Source organism: Haliotis cracherodii, unplaced genomic scaffold (assembly GCF_022045235.1).
Source record: "Haliotis cracherodii isolate W230 unplaced genomic scaffold, xgHalCrac1.p SCAF_3, whole genome shotgun sequence".
Taxonomy (NCBI): domain Eukaryota; kingdom Metazoa; phylum Mollusca; class Gastropoda; order Lepetellida; family Haliotidae; genus Haliotis; species Haliotis cracherodii.
Genome location: NW_027266286.1, coordinates 471,536 through 489,251, shown reverse-complemented (window position 1 = coordinate 489,251; position 17,716 = coordinate 471,536). Strand labels below are relative to the sequence as shown.

General features: G+C 42.7%; 1 protein-coding gene across 1 annotated transcript; it reads right to left on the bottom strand.

The window, feature by feature from the left end:
* Nucleotides 1-4,148: 4,148 nt before the first annotated feature.
* Nucleotides 4,149-10,197, bottom strand: LOC139474500 (uncharacterized). The gene is made up of 6 exons (XM_071257544.1): nucleotides 9,998-10,197; nucleotides 8,008-8,304; nucleotides 6,908-7,252; nucleotides 6,705-6,812; nucleotides 6,511-6,595; nucleotides 4,149-6,297 (listed from the first exon to the last, which is right to left on the bottom strand). Exons 1-6 carry the CDS (start codon nucleotides 10,056-10,058, stop codon nucleotides 5,985-5,987), a joined length of 1,209 nt encoding a protein of 402 aa, XP_071113645.1. The 5' UTR covers nucleotides 10,059-10,197; the 3' UTR covers nucleotides 4,149-5,984.
* Nucleotides 10,198-17,716: the final 7,519 nt, after the last annotated feature.

Below are 17,716 nucleotides of genomic sequence, written 5' to 3'. Positions count from 1 at the left end.
CTGGTTGTGAATAAACTGGTTGTGTGGTCCAGACCAACCTGTGGATGTCGACATCACCACCGATCCACGCCGTGGAGTAGGCGATCTGGTACGATGGTACATTACCACAGATCCGAACAGCCTGACCTGGCGACCTCTGCTGACCTCTGCTGACCGGGAATACCCCAATACAGTGACAGAATTAGTTAGTTTTTTCATTAAGGAAGCAATGTTCGAGCTATATAACGCGATCTGTAAATTATCAAGTCTAGACCAGACAATCCAGTGCCTGACATCACGAGGATTGATCTACGTATTAGAGGTACGATGACAATCATCAACCAAGCCAGCGAGCCTTACCACCCGATCCCGTTAGTCGCCACTTACGACAAGCATTACACAATTAGTACAGATAGTAGGTTGTTGTATCTTTTAAGGCAACTCTACTATAACAGCCGCCGCAAGGAGTAAAGAGATTGTTGTGTTGATTTGACGGAAAAGGAAGCAGGATGTTCAACAGCAAGGGAAGATTATTGACAGTAATTCCTGTGAACAGAAGGAACGGTTGAACAACAAGGTAATAACGTGACAAATCTAGCTTAAAATACACCTAGGTCACCCCCTTTCTACTTTCAATTGAGGCATGTGTGATCAAATGTCTCACTTTCGTCTCCACAACAATATACTCGTCTAACGACTAAGGTAAACAGTTGATCTGAGTCGTGAAGAAATTCGACAACAGCAATTCACCGACATTATCAGCAGCTGTATCTCTGAATCATTAGGGAATGTGAAGACCCGGGCTAGAATAGGTCTTCAGCAGCCCATGCTTGTAAAAGGCGACTAACGGGATAGGTTGGTCAGGCTGGCCGACTTCGATGATGCCTGTCATCGTATCCCTATTGCGTCGATTATGTTTACAGACCGGAGTCAAATAGTTCGGCGTTGAACAACAAACCAGCCAATCAACCAATAGGGAATGTGAGGCATACAATGCCATCTGTTATTTTGAGTTGAGTGTAAATCCGGATAATCAACTTAATGTTGAAAATCTAGTGACGCATGACACAGATCCTGGATGTGAAATAAGAGCATGGATGATCAAAGATGACAATCGGGTCAATTCTGTTGACTCACAACCAGCAGGACTTGGCAGAGAATGTTCAACAATATTCTTGACAGACGTCACACCTGAGCTCCTTGTCAGTCTAAATTAACGTTGTGACTGCCTGGAAGGATTGGTGTTGTGTCCTGGATTCCTGTGTGAGGAAACCCTTGGCTCCATTGTATCCATCAGGTCAGATTGCAAACACCTGAAGCAGCATCATGGCGATTGCTACTGAAATAAGTATATGACGATGTTTTATAGCATAATTTAGAAATACGAGCCCATACCTTTGTAAGAGTTCTCTCCCGTTTGTTGCCTACACTTTTCAGGGAGACTGTAACATCCATGCTGTCTCATACCCCGTCCACATGCACCTCTATACATATGTGTGTATATTTGCATATACTTGCATGTGTAAATATACATACGTGAGTATACTTGTCATGTGAACATGTTTACTCATGTGTGTATATTTACACCAGGAACACATTTACATCATGTCTGGAGCAGTTGCAAATGTAAATGTAAATTTGCACTGTATCTATATGTTGTAATGTGAACGTTTGTGCCAGCGTCAGAGGATGATCTAATTAATATATCTGTTAATTTTCCAACACCATACAAATTGTCAACAGTTCAGTTCTGTATTCAGTACACAGCAATAACGACTGTGATGGGGACACCCAGAGCTGGGCGGACAGTGTTTTATTTTGGTTTCAAGGAGTCAAAGATTTGTATACAGATTAACACATGTTGGTCCTTGTGAAGAGTTCTGTAACTCTCTTTTCATTCGTCTGTGATTGTAAAACAACATTTTCATGTTGAAAGACGTGAACAGACGGATGAATATGTGTGCCTTCCACAATTTACTTACCTTATTTACACACATGAGCTAATTTCCACATGAACGCATGGTAAATTTACATATACACACGTATATACAGTTACACAGGTGCAAAATTACTTGCGTGAGTAAATGTTGTGCATGTGAACGGGGTATTAGTATAAACACATCGTGAATACCTGTGAAAACCCTACCTATAATGTTTGCCTTATCAGCAATGAGAAAGATCTTGCAATACCAGATATTGAAATGTGTTGCAGGAGGTTACTAACAATACATAAAAGTTCCTATATTACTCACACCATCACATGACATCCACAATACCATTCCAGTTTACCAAGGGGGGCACGGGGGGCCCAGTCGTCTAAGGCGCCGCGATTCACTGTGCAGAGTTGTGTCCCTTGGGCACGCCAGAAACCTATGATTGTGGGTTCGAATCCCGGTTCGACCCGATTATGTTTCTAGGTTTGTCAACACCATACCCGTGCTCGTGGGTTTCACCGAAGTGGTAAACGCCTGAGATCTGCATCACTTCGGGCTTTCCTCCCACATTAAGCTGACACGCCGCGATATAACTGGAATACTGTTAAAGGCGGAGTTAAAGAGGTTCGGTGAACTGGAGTGAGTGAGTGAGTGAGTTGTAAAAACATACACACATGGTATCCTATTCACTCCGTAACAGTACCAATTACATTCACAGCATGAAAACCAATTGTTGTTAATTCGAAAGTCTAAAGCTATTTTGTTTGTTAACATACATTAAAATCAGATAGAAGTTCTGGCTATCGCCGAGGACATCCCCTTACAGGTCACGTAGAAGAATCTTCACAAACTATGACCGACCAATGAAATGACTAACAGGAAGTCGACTTTAGACACTAAGAAATCAGCTTTCTTAAGCTTTGTAGTACCAGTTTCAAACTGGCTACTTACATTCCAGACTATGCTTTTTAAAGTAATTTGAAGAGGTCGTACAGTACGTAACAGTTGTTGTGTGTTAATCTTAAGAGATTGCATGATTAGAAAACACATTCCGCTGACAATGTAACATAACAATATGAATACTCTTTTTTCATTTTTTTATTACGTGTTTGTATCGCTAACTACCGTGTAGGTGTCCGAGTTCGTGTGTCCGACATACTCGTTAATCCGACATAATCATAAGCAACTAACCATGTCGGGTTAACGGGACTTGGCTGTATTGTCTTCTAAACTGATAAACCGAATAATAAACGAGTGCAACAAGCAACAAGACTCTAGATGGAGTTCACACAAAGATCTTACGTAAATGAAATCATCACAGATATCTCCCAGCATCGGTAGCGACATGGATATAATTGCGTACATAAATGTGTAAATTTCCTTCTATGTAAAACAAGTTTATAATATTACTAGGCATCTAAGGAACGCTATCAAACAAGGATTAGAGAAATTGTAAATCTACTATTCTGTTAAGTCTTTTGAAGGCATTTAGAAATGATACACTATAGGAAGAGAATTTATGGATGTCAGCTTCTTTATTATGAGGAACACAATCTGCCTTGTGCTTGGACCTTATTGCTTTGATCTGTGTCGGTGCCTATGATCTATCTGGATTCCATTTGCCCTTTGCTATTTCCATTCATTCACTTATCAGTGCTAATTACCCCCGACCTCCCGTTTACCTATCAATGCTAATTACCCCCGGCCTCACGTTTACCTATCAGTGCTAATTACCCCCGGCCTCTCGTTCACCTATCAGTGCTAATTACCCCCGGCCTCCCGTTTACCTATCAGTGCTAATTACCCCCGGCCTCCCGTTTACCTATCAGTGCTAATTACCCCCGGCCTCTCGATCACCTATCAGTGCTAATTACCCCCGGCCTCTCGTTCACCTATCAGTGCTAATTACCCCCGGCCTCTCGTTCACCTATCAGTGCTAATTACCCCCGGCCTCCCGTTTACCTATCAGTGCTAATTACCCCCGGCCTCCCGTTTACCTATCAGTGCTAATTACCCCCGGCCTCTTGTTTACCTATCAGTGCTAATTAACCCCGGCCTCCCGTTTACCTATCAGTGCCAATTACCCCCGGCCTCTCGTTCACCTATCAGTGCTAATTACCCCCGGCCTCCCGTTTACCTATCAGTGCTAATTACCCCCGGCCTCTTGTTTACCTATCAGTGCTAATTAACCCCGGCCTCCCGTTTACCTATCAGTGCTAATTACCCCCGGCCTCTTGTTTACCTATCAGCGCTAATTACCCCCGGCCTCCCGTTTACCCATTGTCCATTGCCTTTTGCCTATTACCTATCAATGATAACTTAAGCGCTGGCTTCCATACCATCAGCGCTAATTACTGTAAAGTGTTGGCTTCCATTGTCTATTCCTAATCATCTATCAGCACCAATCATCTGTTGGCTTCCCTTGTTAGCTTCTACCCCTTGTTAGCTTCTACCCCTTGTTAGCTTCCACCTTTTGTTATCTTATTGATTTTGTTGTCCTTACATGTACATATATATGCACTCTGCCTCATGGCATTCATTCACTTGATGAAGGAGTAGGCATGTACTCCGAAACGTTTTGTTCCTCATAATAAAGACGTTGACATCCACAAATTCTCTTCCATACTATTCTCCCTTTTACAGGAACATACGTGGGTGGTTTACTCAGTGGAACCGATACCGAAAGAAGTATTAGATGACTGATTTGAAAGGGCACAATTTAGTCTCCATTTATAAGGACAGCAAGAAACACACAGAGAGCATGATGAATACATGCATCTGACCCAGTACTATCAACTTCTGGTAGACATCGATTACATCGTCGTGTGTACGGTAAATACACATCCGTAACGAGGGATGTTCGTGTATTTTGCTGTGTCAGTCAATGTACTACAGTGATCTATATGGCGGTGGCCTGTAAACAATCGAGTCAGGAGAAGACAATCCAATGATCACTATCCACGTCATCGGGTAAGAAAGCTACGCTGTCCACCAAGTCACCATCCCTGACCACACGATCCAGTGATCTGGAGTAAGGAGATGTGATAACACCACGTGAAGGTAACAGAATAGCATCGCGCATCACGGTGATGATGTTTAATCTGACAAACCCCCTTTCCTCAGCCACAGGAAGTCTCTGCTAAAAGCAGAGTCCTTTGTACGGCTGTATCATGCGCATCTGACTGGGAATCGCTTTCAAATAGCGATGACACCAGGTGTTCACGAGAAGGTGAGCGTGTCCTAGCCGCCTGATGGCACCCGTTACAAACCTATGGTAACATGTGAACTATAGCCACCAATGTTGGAGCTACAGAACACTGCTCGACATTTGAAGTCTTGTCACTGAAAACGGCAACACGTTTCTTGTAGGGTGACATCTGACTGGAAAAGAATGGGTTTATTCCAATTCTGTGTCCTTTTTTCTGTTCGTGCATTCTACCAATAACAACACCACACAGTAAATTAATCCACGCACAAAAACATCAACAGGTTCCTCTTCCCTTTTGTTCCTTTTTTTGCATATGCCTCCAGAGCATCTGTAATAATTTCGATTAGAATGTTGTGATCTCAACTGGTAGGAGGCTGCTCACGATATCTTGGTCCAGGCTTGATAGAGACGTCACCGGTGATTTTTGACCAAACGGTTGATTACGGAATGAGGAGTCGTGATAGCCTCAAAGTGTTGAATTTACACCATGAGCTGGCAAGTCCGCGTTCTGCAACAGACTTCCCTGTAATTGAACACGAATTCAAATTCAAGAACATGCGGTCTTTCTTTGATTTATTGGAGTCAGTTTCTGGTTTGTCAAAACGTGTCAAAACAATATCAAGAACTATTCCACCTGGTAGATACTATTGGCCCTTACTGTTTGTGGACCCACCCACCAACAAAGGTTGCTGGAGTTGTTGGATTTCTTTCAAGGACACAGAATATAACTGACGTGTCATCTTTAGTAAAGGTCCAGCAAGTGGTCAACGTCTTAAATCTGCATAAACTTAATGTCAGAAAAACATCTTTTAACCTATCTCCCCATCGCTGGGTAAAGTGTGCAGATGTGGATGCATTGCTTCTCAACATTCTGTGTTACCGCGTATGTACATATGTCCCCCCTCCAGGTGGTCGGAGATGTTGGTGTAGATGTTGTTGCTGCCATTGGTGTAAGTGTGGCTGCCGGTGTGACTGCCGGTGTTACCGCCGTTGTTGCTGTCGGCGTTGCTTACAGTGTTGTTGCAGATGTTGGTGTCGGAGTCAGGACGCCCATCTGGGTCCGATGACTCGGAGATGTCACATGGTTCCAGCACATGGTCCACCCCGTGATCATAGTAAGTATAAGTGGCATCTGTTTCAGCTCCGTTAGTTTTTCTTCTTCGTTTTACTATTTTGCTGAAAGAGAAGACAACATCTTTGAAATGTGACGTATATTGGACATTTGAATTATAAATATGTCATATAAATAACATCTAAGTTGAAAATATGATATAATGTTGATATGTCGTGCTTTCTACTTGCTGTTATGTCCCTGTTCCTGGACGAGACTAATGACGGTTTCAAGACAGTATTTGTATGATGTTGTGAGTACATCACGATATCACTCACCAACAGACAATGACAGTGACTACACTCAGAACAAACACAACAGCACCAACAGCACATGCCACAATCAGTGTCATCTTGGTCTTCCCTGAAAGATACAGATGCGGATAATTATTACGAAAAGTGTTTTTTCAATCAGACAATATTCTTCAGATGTGGATCGTCTTTTTTGGGACTCTCCATGCTACTGTTCGCACCTTGTGTATGTATGGGGGCAATGTGTGGGGACGACGTAGTGGGGGAAGGTGATGTCGGTGATGTCGGCCCTGTACCTCCGTTGCACGTGACTGTCAGGTTGGACACACCTGGAACATCAATCAGCGCAATCAATGCTTTGTATCTGCTATAAGGGAAATGAAAAAAACATAAAAATCTTTTTTTCCGAGACACCTGAACATACCTCTGACCTTCAGCCACACCTGTTGACCTTGCTTCCCATATGTTTGAAACGTCACCGTAAAATGTGAAACATTTTCCATCACTGGCGTATTGTATACAAAATATCTGTGTGAGAGAGATTGCCAGATAGAGTTGTCTCCCTTCAGTGTTATGTTAGCTCTGACGCCGTCACGATGTCTGAAGAACAGTTCGAGTATCGTCACCGTCATTGACGTCCCTGTCACGTCACACTGACACGTGTTATATGTGTTCTGTGATTCGTATGGGTAATTGGAAGATGAAAGATACAGAGTAGAGTCTTCCGTGGAGGAGGTTGTGGTGCTGCTGCAGATATCTATGGGCGATTCTGTAAATATACAACACGTCGATTTCAATCAGCGTATCTCATTCAAACTAAACCAACGTGTCATGTTATTTGTAATATTTCCAAAAAATAATGGACATTAAATATTGGAATGAAGAGGTTGAAGAGTATTTCAGATTTATCACAGCATGTCTGTTTGATGTGAGAGGTGAGGTGAGGTGAGGTGAGGTGAGGTGAGGTGAGGTGAGGTGAGGTGAGGTGAGGTGGGGTTTAACATTTTTTCAGTTTCGACGTGCGTCTGTGTGGCTGGTTTAATAGTGCTACCCCACTGAGATACCATGCAGAAGTCTAACATGGATACTCCACCCAGATGAAGTTTTCTCCAATCCGACATGTATTTGTTTCATCTCCTTAATGCCGAACACCCAGCAAGGTAACAACAAGTACCATCTTTGTTCTGTACCATTAACGTCTTTTGGAATGACATTACTAGCGGATAGAACTACCGACCTTCTACTCTCCGGACAGACGCTCTAGACTAGACCACGGAGGAGAGCCTGATGTCGAAAAGAAAATTAACAAGAATATGATCCAGTATCTCAATAAGTGTGAATCTTACGAAGCAACCATCAACGGATTCTGGAAAGATTATGAGACTCAGATCAGCACGTACACTCGAGGCGCTTTTAGACCAAGAGGTCGCCATTCCCACCCAATAGATATAGGATGGTGACGTATCACTCATATGAAACATTTTATCTTGGTTATTCGTGTATTGATGTTTGAAAACTACCAACCGTTGATACACTGGTATGATAATGTCACCGTATATGACGTCGTATTTCCACACTTGTGAGTCAGCCAGAAGCTCCAGATGTCGTGGTGGCAGACCGACACTCCGACGCAGTTTGTTGTCAGCCCTTGTTTCTGAGTCTCCTGCAGATATTCACACGTGTCATCTTGTGTGACACATCCTGGTGACGTCTTCCTGTACAGGACGCGGACCAGGTGGATCCTGCCAGGGTGCCCGCACTCCAGGCTAACAGACCCGCGGGGCAGGTTGCTGCAGACCTCCTTCACCTGGACAGACCCAACTGCAATGTAAATTGTGATTATTTAGACCTGCTACACGTGAACAGGCCTACCTGCAATCTGAAGTCAGGTTATATAAACCTCCTTCACCTGGACAGATCCAACTGCAATGTGAAGTGAGGTTATATAGACCTTCTTCAACTGGACAGACCCACCTTCAATGTGAAGTTAGGTTATATAGACCTCCTTCACCTGGACAGACCCACCTGCAATGGGAAGTTAGGTTATATAAACCTCCTTCACCTGGACCGACCCACCTGCCATCTAAAGTGAGGTTATATAAATCTCCTTCACCTGGACAGACCCCCGGTAATGTGAAGTTGGGTTATATAGACCTCCTTCACCTGGACAGACCCACCTGCCATCTAAAGTGAGGTTATATAAATCTCCTTCACCTGGACAGACCCCCGGCAATGTGAAGTTAGGTTATATAGACCTCCTTCACCTGGACAGACCCACCTGCATTGTGAAGTTAGGTTATATAAACCTCCTTCACCTGGACCGACCCACCTGCCATCTAAAGTGAGGTTATATAAATCTCCTTCACCTGGACAGACCCCCGGCAATGTGAAGTTAGGTTATATAGACCTCCTTCACCTGGACAGATCCAACTGCAATGTGAAGTTAGGTTATATAAACCTCCTTCACCTGGACCGACCCACCTGCAATGTGAAGTGATGTTATATAAACCTCCTTCACCTGGACAGATCCAACTGCAATGTGAAGTTATGTTATATAAACCTCCTTCACCTGGACAGACCCCCCTGCAATGTGAAGTGAGGTTATATAGACCTCCCTCACCTGGACAGACCCACCTGCAATGTGAAGTGAGGTTATATAGACCTTCTTCAGCTGGACAGACCCCCCTGCAATGTGAAGTTAGGTTATATAAACCTCCTTCACCTGGACAGATCCACCTGCAATGTGAAGTGAGGTTATATAAACCTCCTTCACCTGGACAGACCCACCTACAATGTGAAGTTGGGTTATATAAACCTCCTTCACCTGGACAGACCCACCTGCAATGTGAAGTTAGGTTATATAGACCTCCTTCACTTGGACACCTTAACGCTGTCAGCACGATGCGATGCAACAACATAATTGCACGCGCATATGATACATAAGATTAATTAATACAGTATATATTATGATTCCAATATAGTGTAATGCTAAATTGAAAGAACACGTGCAAGCATTTTAATTTCTCAATCGAGAAAGACCAGTATTTTTAAAGAATTAAACGTAATATTGTAAAGAGGCAAGTACCAGAGTGGAAAACTCATATGATGGCTAACGTTCAAAACACAAGCCATGTGTGACATACGGCGTAAAATACCATCACTGTGCATATCATGGCTGGTGTTGCACTCAGCGAATCTTCTACTTGACATTTCACTAATGAGCCATTGTAATACATGAGTATGTACAGAAATGCGTCTACATGAGAAATATGCTGAAACTCATCGTCTGTGTTGTACAAGTGGCATATTATGTCACTAATCAACACGAGATACATACCGATTCGTAGTGGTCTATGTCATAACTTCGAGCTGAATTGCGATAACAGGTTTGGCACTTTCTCTATATATTATCACAACTCTGGGTCACTGAAGACTAATGTCAAATTGTAATGACATCCATAAAAGATTCAATGACATCACACTGAAGACACCTGTTCGTCAATCTGCATCTCACCTGCCACGAGACATCTGATGTAGCCCATGATGAACATAGTCTTCGCCCACAGTAGATGCATGTTTGCCTGTCCAGCTGGCGTTTACATTGCAAGTTTGTCCGTACTACAGATGAGGTCTCACTGGGCCGCCCACAGTAGATGCATGTTGGGCTGTCCAGCTGGCGTTTACATTGCAAGTTTGTCCGTACTACAGAGGAGGTCTCAGTGGGCCGAGCAGGGTGGCTCTCACTGGAGCTGTGACATGAAAGGTGGACGTGTAAAGTCTCCCATAGCGCCGCTGATTCACATCTACCCATTTGTTCCCATGATCTGAATAGAGGTGTTTCGTGTGTCGTTAACAGAGAATGCACACACCCCAGTCAATAGGTTGTGATTAGCATAACACAGAAGTTTCAGTCATTCACGGTGATTCTGCCACAGTTTAATATGCACTATACCTTTACATGGGCGACGAGCCAAGGTCTTGATTCGATTCTCACTCATTATATACACAGCATGTACACTGACGTAGAGAACTCGTCCATCGAATAACTCATAAATCATTTTTAATACGTTTCATCTCCTTGTAATATAGTATACAGTAAGCGTGCTGTGAACCTACCGATACACAACATATGTGTTGCAGTTGATTTGCAGTCTAAATGCGTAAGTTATTACAACACCGACACACCGAAGACAAATAAAGGCGACAAATTCCCACCCATAATCCTTAGAAAAATCTACTAAAAGCAGAGTCAATCGAACGATTCCACCGATTGGCTATTTCAGATTACAGAATGATGTCAGATCTTCAATATACCTGAAGCCTAAGTCACACTTGTTTTCATGATGTCAGATCTTCAGTATACCTGAAGCCTAAGTCACACTTGTTTTCATGTTGTCGTACAGTCAGCCCGTGATATTCTATAACCTGGGATTGTATTGAAATATAATTTGTTCTTAAAAATAGTAGAAAAAATAATAAAGCAATTAGGTTTTAGCAGATATTTCTTATGAATATACAAAGGGATTTGTTGCTTGTATTTAAAAGAAAACCATTCCAGCCACTTCTTAACGAAGGAAATATTGAGAATATTGAAAGGAAAAGCGGAAAATGATAATGGGGCATTAGGTTTAACAGTCAGCATTGTACAATCGAATGTGCTTTTAGCAAAGATTTCTTATTAAAAGTGCAAAGGAATTTGTCGCTTATATTAATAAAAAAAATAATCCAGCCACTCCTTGAGCGGCCACACCCCGCACCCACCTCCCAACTGACGTATTGAGGGACAAACTGTATTAACTTCGTGTGACTAACATAGAGTTAAATGCAGTGTTTAACCTGTAAGATATCGATGTCCCTGTGAAAGTGCAGACATATCCCGTACAGGTCGATTGTCAAGGCATGTAGTCGTCAACAACGGAGATAGTTCTATGGATATACAACTTCTTTATTACAATGAATCCGACGTTTCGGTGTATACTAACACCGGTATCAAGCATGTGATGAACAGAAATGTGAAGTTAATTTTTTTCAAGGCTGAATAATGATGGATTGATATTCATATTCCAGCTTAGGTTGAGGAATGAAGACTGGTGATCTTACAGTGCGTGATATGGACAGGTTGAATGGAAGCCAGTATCAGGATGAGAAGGATTAAGATATAAGGACAACGGAAATGATGTCAAACTTGTTTTGTGATTGTTTTATGTGGGTTGATGGTTGGAGTTTGTTGATGTTGGTCGATGGTTGGAGTCTGTTGATGTTGGTGGATGGTTGGAGTTTGTTGATGTAGATGGATGGTTGGAGTCTGTTGATGTTGGTGGATGGTTGGAGTCTGTTGATGTTGGTAGATGGTTGGAGCCTGTTGATGTTGATGACTGGTTGGAGTCTGTTGATGTTGGTGGTTTCTTGCAGTTTCCTGATCATGATGTCTGGTTGGTACTTTGATGTTGTTCCAATAGATAATGTGTTCTGGATGGAATTAAATATGATGTTCCTAAATTCTTACTGGGAGAGCCCTTGGTGTTTCTCCGACGTAAGGGTCACCACATTCACATATGATGTGGTACACTGCACCGGGAGGATCAGCTGGTGCTGTTGATGGTCTGCCATTGTCTTTGAGAATGTTTAGAGTGGTTGTCCCTCTCTGGAATACTGCATCGATGTTGGCTTGTTGTTTAAGAAGTCGGCTGACTGGGTGGCTGGCTGCAGCTATGTTTGGCCGGCTGATGACGAAAGGAGCTGTTTGTTGGCTTGGGGTCTTCTCTGTAGGGTTGAGGGTGGCCTTGATGGCGTGGTTACTAATCTAGCAGGGTACTTGTTGTAGATTTTGAAGACATTTCGAAGGTGTTCTCTATGTATCCGTTATTATAAAGCTGAAATAATAGTATCTGTACGGCGTAAAATCCACACTCATATGGAACCCGATAATCTACAGTCCTGGGGATGGCAGCGTAATTTCGAATCATATGAATAAATCAATTTCTTTATTTCCCCAAGAGTTGAATTCAAAGGTCTTACATAGGCAAATACATTATTTACAATACTTTATTTTGACTAAACTGACGTCCAAAAGAAACTTTACCAACTGAAAATATAAATTTCAGACAAAGTATAATTTTCGATGAAGTCTATCTAAAACACATAACCTAAATACAACAATAGAGTATGCAGAAAATGTTAATCGTCTGTTACATGTTTGAGAGATAACACGCGAAAAAGTGAAAAACACGTGTACCACGGACAACTGTAAATGCACGTGCGGGTAAGGGTATAAAACGATTGCAACTGCAAGTCAGACATCCACAGTGATACAAAAAACACGAAAGAAATGCCACGACTCACAGTCGAACAACATGAACCAGCCTTGGGTATGGTACAGATGGGAGCCAACCACGCCCATATTGCACGAACTTTCGGTTACTCCCGTGTTGCCGTTACCAACTAAATGCAACGTAACTGACAGACAGGGCGGACCGCTGACAGGCCAAGAACATGCAGACCCAGGGTGACCACGCCCCATGATGACCGGTACTTGCGTACCTTGCACCTCCGAAATCGCTTCCTGACAGTGACGTTATCGTCGACAAATGCCTTACGTCACAGGGTTAGTCGACAGGAGACTCAGGGCTCATGGAATCAGGGCTTTTAGATCATACAGAGGACAGCTATTGACGGCGCAACATCGTCGTCTGCGATTGAGATGGGCCCGGACTGTACAACGTTGGCAACGACGTGACTGGCAGAGGGTTGTCTTCACTGACGAAAGTCGATTCTGTATGTATAGGGCTGATGGAAGACAACGTGTTAACCGTCGAAGGGGTGAACGAACGGCGGCGTGTTGCGTGCAGGAGGTCGTACCATATGGTGGAGGGAGTGTCATGGTGTGGGATAGGGATCTGTGGGCAGGAGAGGACACCGCTGGTCATCGTTAACGGAAACGTGACAGCTCAGCGTTACATGGATAACATTCTTCGTCCAGTTGTCCTAACATTTCTCCAACAGCAGCCACGTGGTGTCATTTATCAGGATGACAACGCTAGAGCCCATACAGCCAGAATTGTCACTAACTTCCTCGCAGTCAACAACGTCAATGTCCTGCCGTGCCCTGCACGCTCACTCGACAAGTCCCCCCATAGAACACCTCTGGGACTTGATGGATGGTCGTGTTCGACAACGACCACATTCTCCAGCCAACCGTCAGGAACTGATCTTGGCCCTCCAAGAAGAATGGCGTCAAATCCCACGTGATCTCCTCAGACGACTGACTTTTTCTGTGCGTCGAAGAGTTTTTGCGTGTATTGAGGCATTTGGTGGTCACACACGCTACTAATGACTTGTTATTGAACGTGAGCGATTGTTTATGTACTCTGCTTATTGTCAATGATTCTGAATGCTCGAGTTTTGTACCACACCCAACTTTGGGGGGCTCTGACGTCATTCTCGGTCGCGGTATGATTGTCATTTTCAGTGTTGGGTATGTTGATATATTGATCTTCTCAATACACTTTACTTCATGCAAGTATGTTTTGTTGTTTTCGAGCAAGATTGATTTCAAACTCTGGAAAAGTTTCTTTTGGACGTCAGTTTACATAACTATATACAATGAAATCATGTCATACAGTGCTCATGAATACACAATTTACAAGATACAATTTGTGAGCAGTAAGGTATACATGTATGTGTCTAGTAGATATACATAAGGTATTTCTTCAAATTCCATATATAGTGGCCGAAAGACCACGTATGATAATCAATTTCGTAAGTTACGTCATGAACATCTGCCCCGATAAAGAATGCAAGCATATCTATTTTCACATATACATTAACATCAAGTTGATTAATCAGACATGAGACAAAATGTCAATTGCTATCAGACAAAAAATATTCACGATGTAAAATAATATGGCAATCATAGTAATGGCAATGTCTATTACAATGGTTACATTCTTTCGACACTTTTGCTCTTGATGCGATTTCAATACAAAGTTGCAGGGGTTGTCTTAAATGTTGATATAGATGTATTACATTATAAAGAACATGCTTTTGTAACCGTTTAGGAATGTTATGGTACCGTGAAAGATCTGGTCCCTGTGCTAGTCTCTCTCGTGAAATGTTTTGTTCAATCTCTGATAGACGTCTGAATCCAAGACCTCGACAAGTTATTTTATTTGGGAATGAACCCCAATCAGTATGCTCTTTGATATAGTTATCTAAATGATATTTTTCAGAAGTATATAGAAGGATGCTGCATATGCTTACTGGACGGCTAATATTGACAATAGCATTGGTAGCAATGTGAGCACAAAATAGGTCTTTTGTTATTGAGTTAAAATCGTTATTGCAGAGCCTTCCTAATAATTGTAATCTACATTTATCTATGAAGCCATTCATTGACTACATACCAAGGTAGCGTTGTGTAGCTTCAGCCATTTCAAGTTCTTTACCGTACAAGGCTGGTAACAATACACACCCATAAAAGCTTGTAGAGAGAATCATTCTATTCCATATACTGACACACACAGCCGGGTGGAGATCGGATTCGTTAAGGCCGAGGATCGTAAAGAATTAACAGATCTTCTTGCTTTTGAGCAACACGTCATGACTCTTACTTTACAGGATAAATTACTGACCGACATATTTGACAGAGTTCGAGCTGTCAATTGTAGCATCGCCAAACTTGTAGCTTACTTTAGTTTGAAACTGGCGTGTTTGACAAGTGATTTACTCTGACATGCATTATTGGTGAGTCGCCATGTGTTGACATATAAATGGTCTGAAGAGAATCAAGTGAAGATAGTAACATTGATAACGATCACACTGGTACTGGCAGCATACCAATAACGATCACACCGGTATTGCAGCATACTTATAACGATCACACTGGTACTTTAGCATACCAATAACGATCACACTGGTACTTTAGCATACAAATAACGATCACACCAGTACTGCAGCATACCAATAACGATCACACCGGTACTTTAGCATACCAATAACGATCACACCGGTACTTTAGCATACCAATAACGATCACACCGGTACTGCATCATACTGATAACGATCACACTGGTACTTTAGCATACCAGTAACGATCACACCGGTACTGCAGCATACCAATAACGATCACACCGATACTTTAGCATACCAATAACGATCACAACGGTACTGCAGCATACCAATAACGATCACACCGATACTTTAGCATACCAATAACGTTCACACCGGTACTGCAGCATACTGATAACGATCACACTGGTACTTTAGCATACCAATAACGATCACACCGGTACTGCAGCATACTGATAACGATCACACCGGTACTTTAGCATACCAATAACGATCACACCGGTACTGCATCATACTGATAACGATCACACTGGTACTTTAGCATACCAATAACGATCACACCGGTACTGCAGCATACCAATAACGATCACACCGGTACTGCAGCATACCAATAACGATCACACCGATACTTAAGCATACCAAAAACGATCACACTGGTACTGCAGCATACTGATAACGATCACACTGGTACTTTAGCATACCAATAACGATCACACCGGTACTGCAGCATACCAATAACGATCACACCGGTACTGCAGCATACCAATAACGATCACACTGGTACGGCAGCATACCAATAACGATCACACCGGTACTGCATCATACTGATAACGATCACACTGGTACTTTAGCATACCAATAACGATCACACTGGTACTTTAGCATACCAATAACGATCACACTGGTACTTTAGCATACCAATAACGATCACACCGGTACTGCAGCATACCAATAAAGATCACACCGGTACTTCAGCATACCAATAACAATCACACCGGTACTGCAGCATACTGATAACGATCACACTGGTACTTCAGCATATTCATTATAACGATTACACAGTTATTTCAGCACATTTTATCTAATCCCTCACTCAGCCGTGCCAATTTACAGAGGGGTAAATAAAGTACGTGATCTAGACTTCCAGTTATCAGACTTTCATTTTGTGGAAGCCTCGGTGGCTGAGTGGGTAAGATCGCTGACTTTGTGTGCTGGCGGTTAGGTGCCTACTCCGGCAGTGTGGGACTCAACGTAAGTGCTGTAAACTGTACTTTACGGAGAAAGTGTCATTCCCAATACACCTTTTGTTACATTTGACAACTTTCTAAATGACAATGTTTATTCAATATCTCGATGTGTTACTGTTTCAGAAAATGTGGGAACTTTTTTAGAGTAACACTTCAATGTCCTTTGTATATTCCAATATGGTTGCGACTTTTCATTACGCCCGAGTTAATTGTGTGAATGTGTGAATGTGTCTGGGGTCTGTAGCAGTTTCAGTTATACTTTCATTCATTAATCTGATCCCGTAAAACTTCGTTTCAAATATAACAACACACAAGATCATAAGTATTTCTAAAATCTAGAATTCAACTTATACTAGTTCATTTCATTGTATCCACTGAGCTTGGTGTACATATCCAAGTGTCATGACGACATGAAGTCAGTGTCATGATGGTCACTTGACCGGAAGTAGTATTGAAGGACTGTGACCTTCATCTCAGTTCCGGTAACGTGACATATGCACGTGGTCTTCGTCTCTTGTGTACCGGCGCCACGTGGCTAGTCTGAGGAGGCAAGCTGCAGGGTCATGTCAGTCCCCGGAGGAAGGACCGTCCAGCTGCAGACATAAACAGTCGCATCTGACACCGCGGAGAACCAGCAGATCGTGCATGGGAGGGTTGTGGTTCTCACGTTTGAGCATCACACATGGACGGAATGCCCTGGGAGGAACGTCTTTATCCAACATTTCAGTTGGCTACCGTTTGTAGCAGAGTGTGGCACCGCAAGTAACATCTCTAGTGGCCCGCATGCGGGAATGAGTGAGTATGGTTTTACGCCGCTTTTAGCAATATTCCAGCAATATCACGGCGAGGGACACCAGAAATGAGTTTCACACAATGTATTTTAGGTCACGTTCTGGTTACCTGACGTTGAACAGTTTGGGAGTGAGGTGAGGTGGGGTTTGACGTCGCGTTGAAGATTATTGCACATATATGCTGTCTCCTGACAGACGCTCTATCCACTAGACCACGGAGGCGGTATTGAATAGTTAAGATGTATATAGGGAACGGTTTGTATTGTGAGTGTTGTATTACAGCCCGGTGTCTCCATACTGACACATTTTGTAAGGTGGTTCTATACACTTTAGTATTGTATTCACTGT

Coding starts and splice junctions, on each gene's coding strand:
- LOC139474500 (XM_071257544.1), bottom strand. CDS start 10,058: ATGCATCTACTGTGGGCGAAGACTATGTTCATCATGGGCTACATCAGA. Junction 8,305..9,997: donor CATCAGATGTCTCGTGGCAG/GTGAGATGCAGA, acceptor TTTACATTGCAG/TTGGGTCTGTCCAGGTGAAG. Junction 6,596..6,704: donor TGCCCCCATACATACACAAG/GTGCGAACAGTA, acceptor TGTATCTTTCAG/GGAAGACCAAGATGACACTG.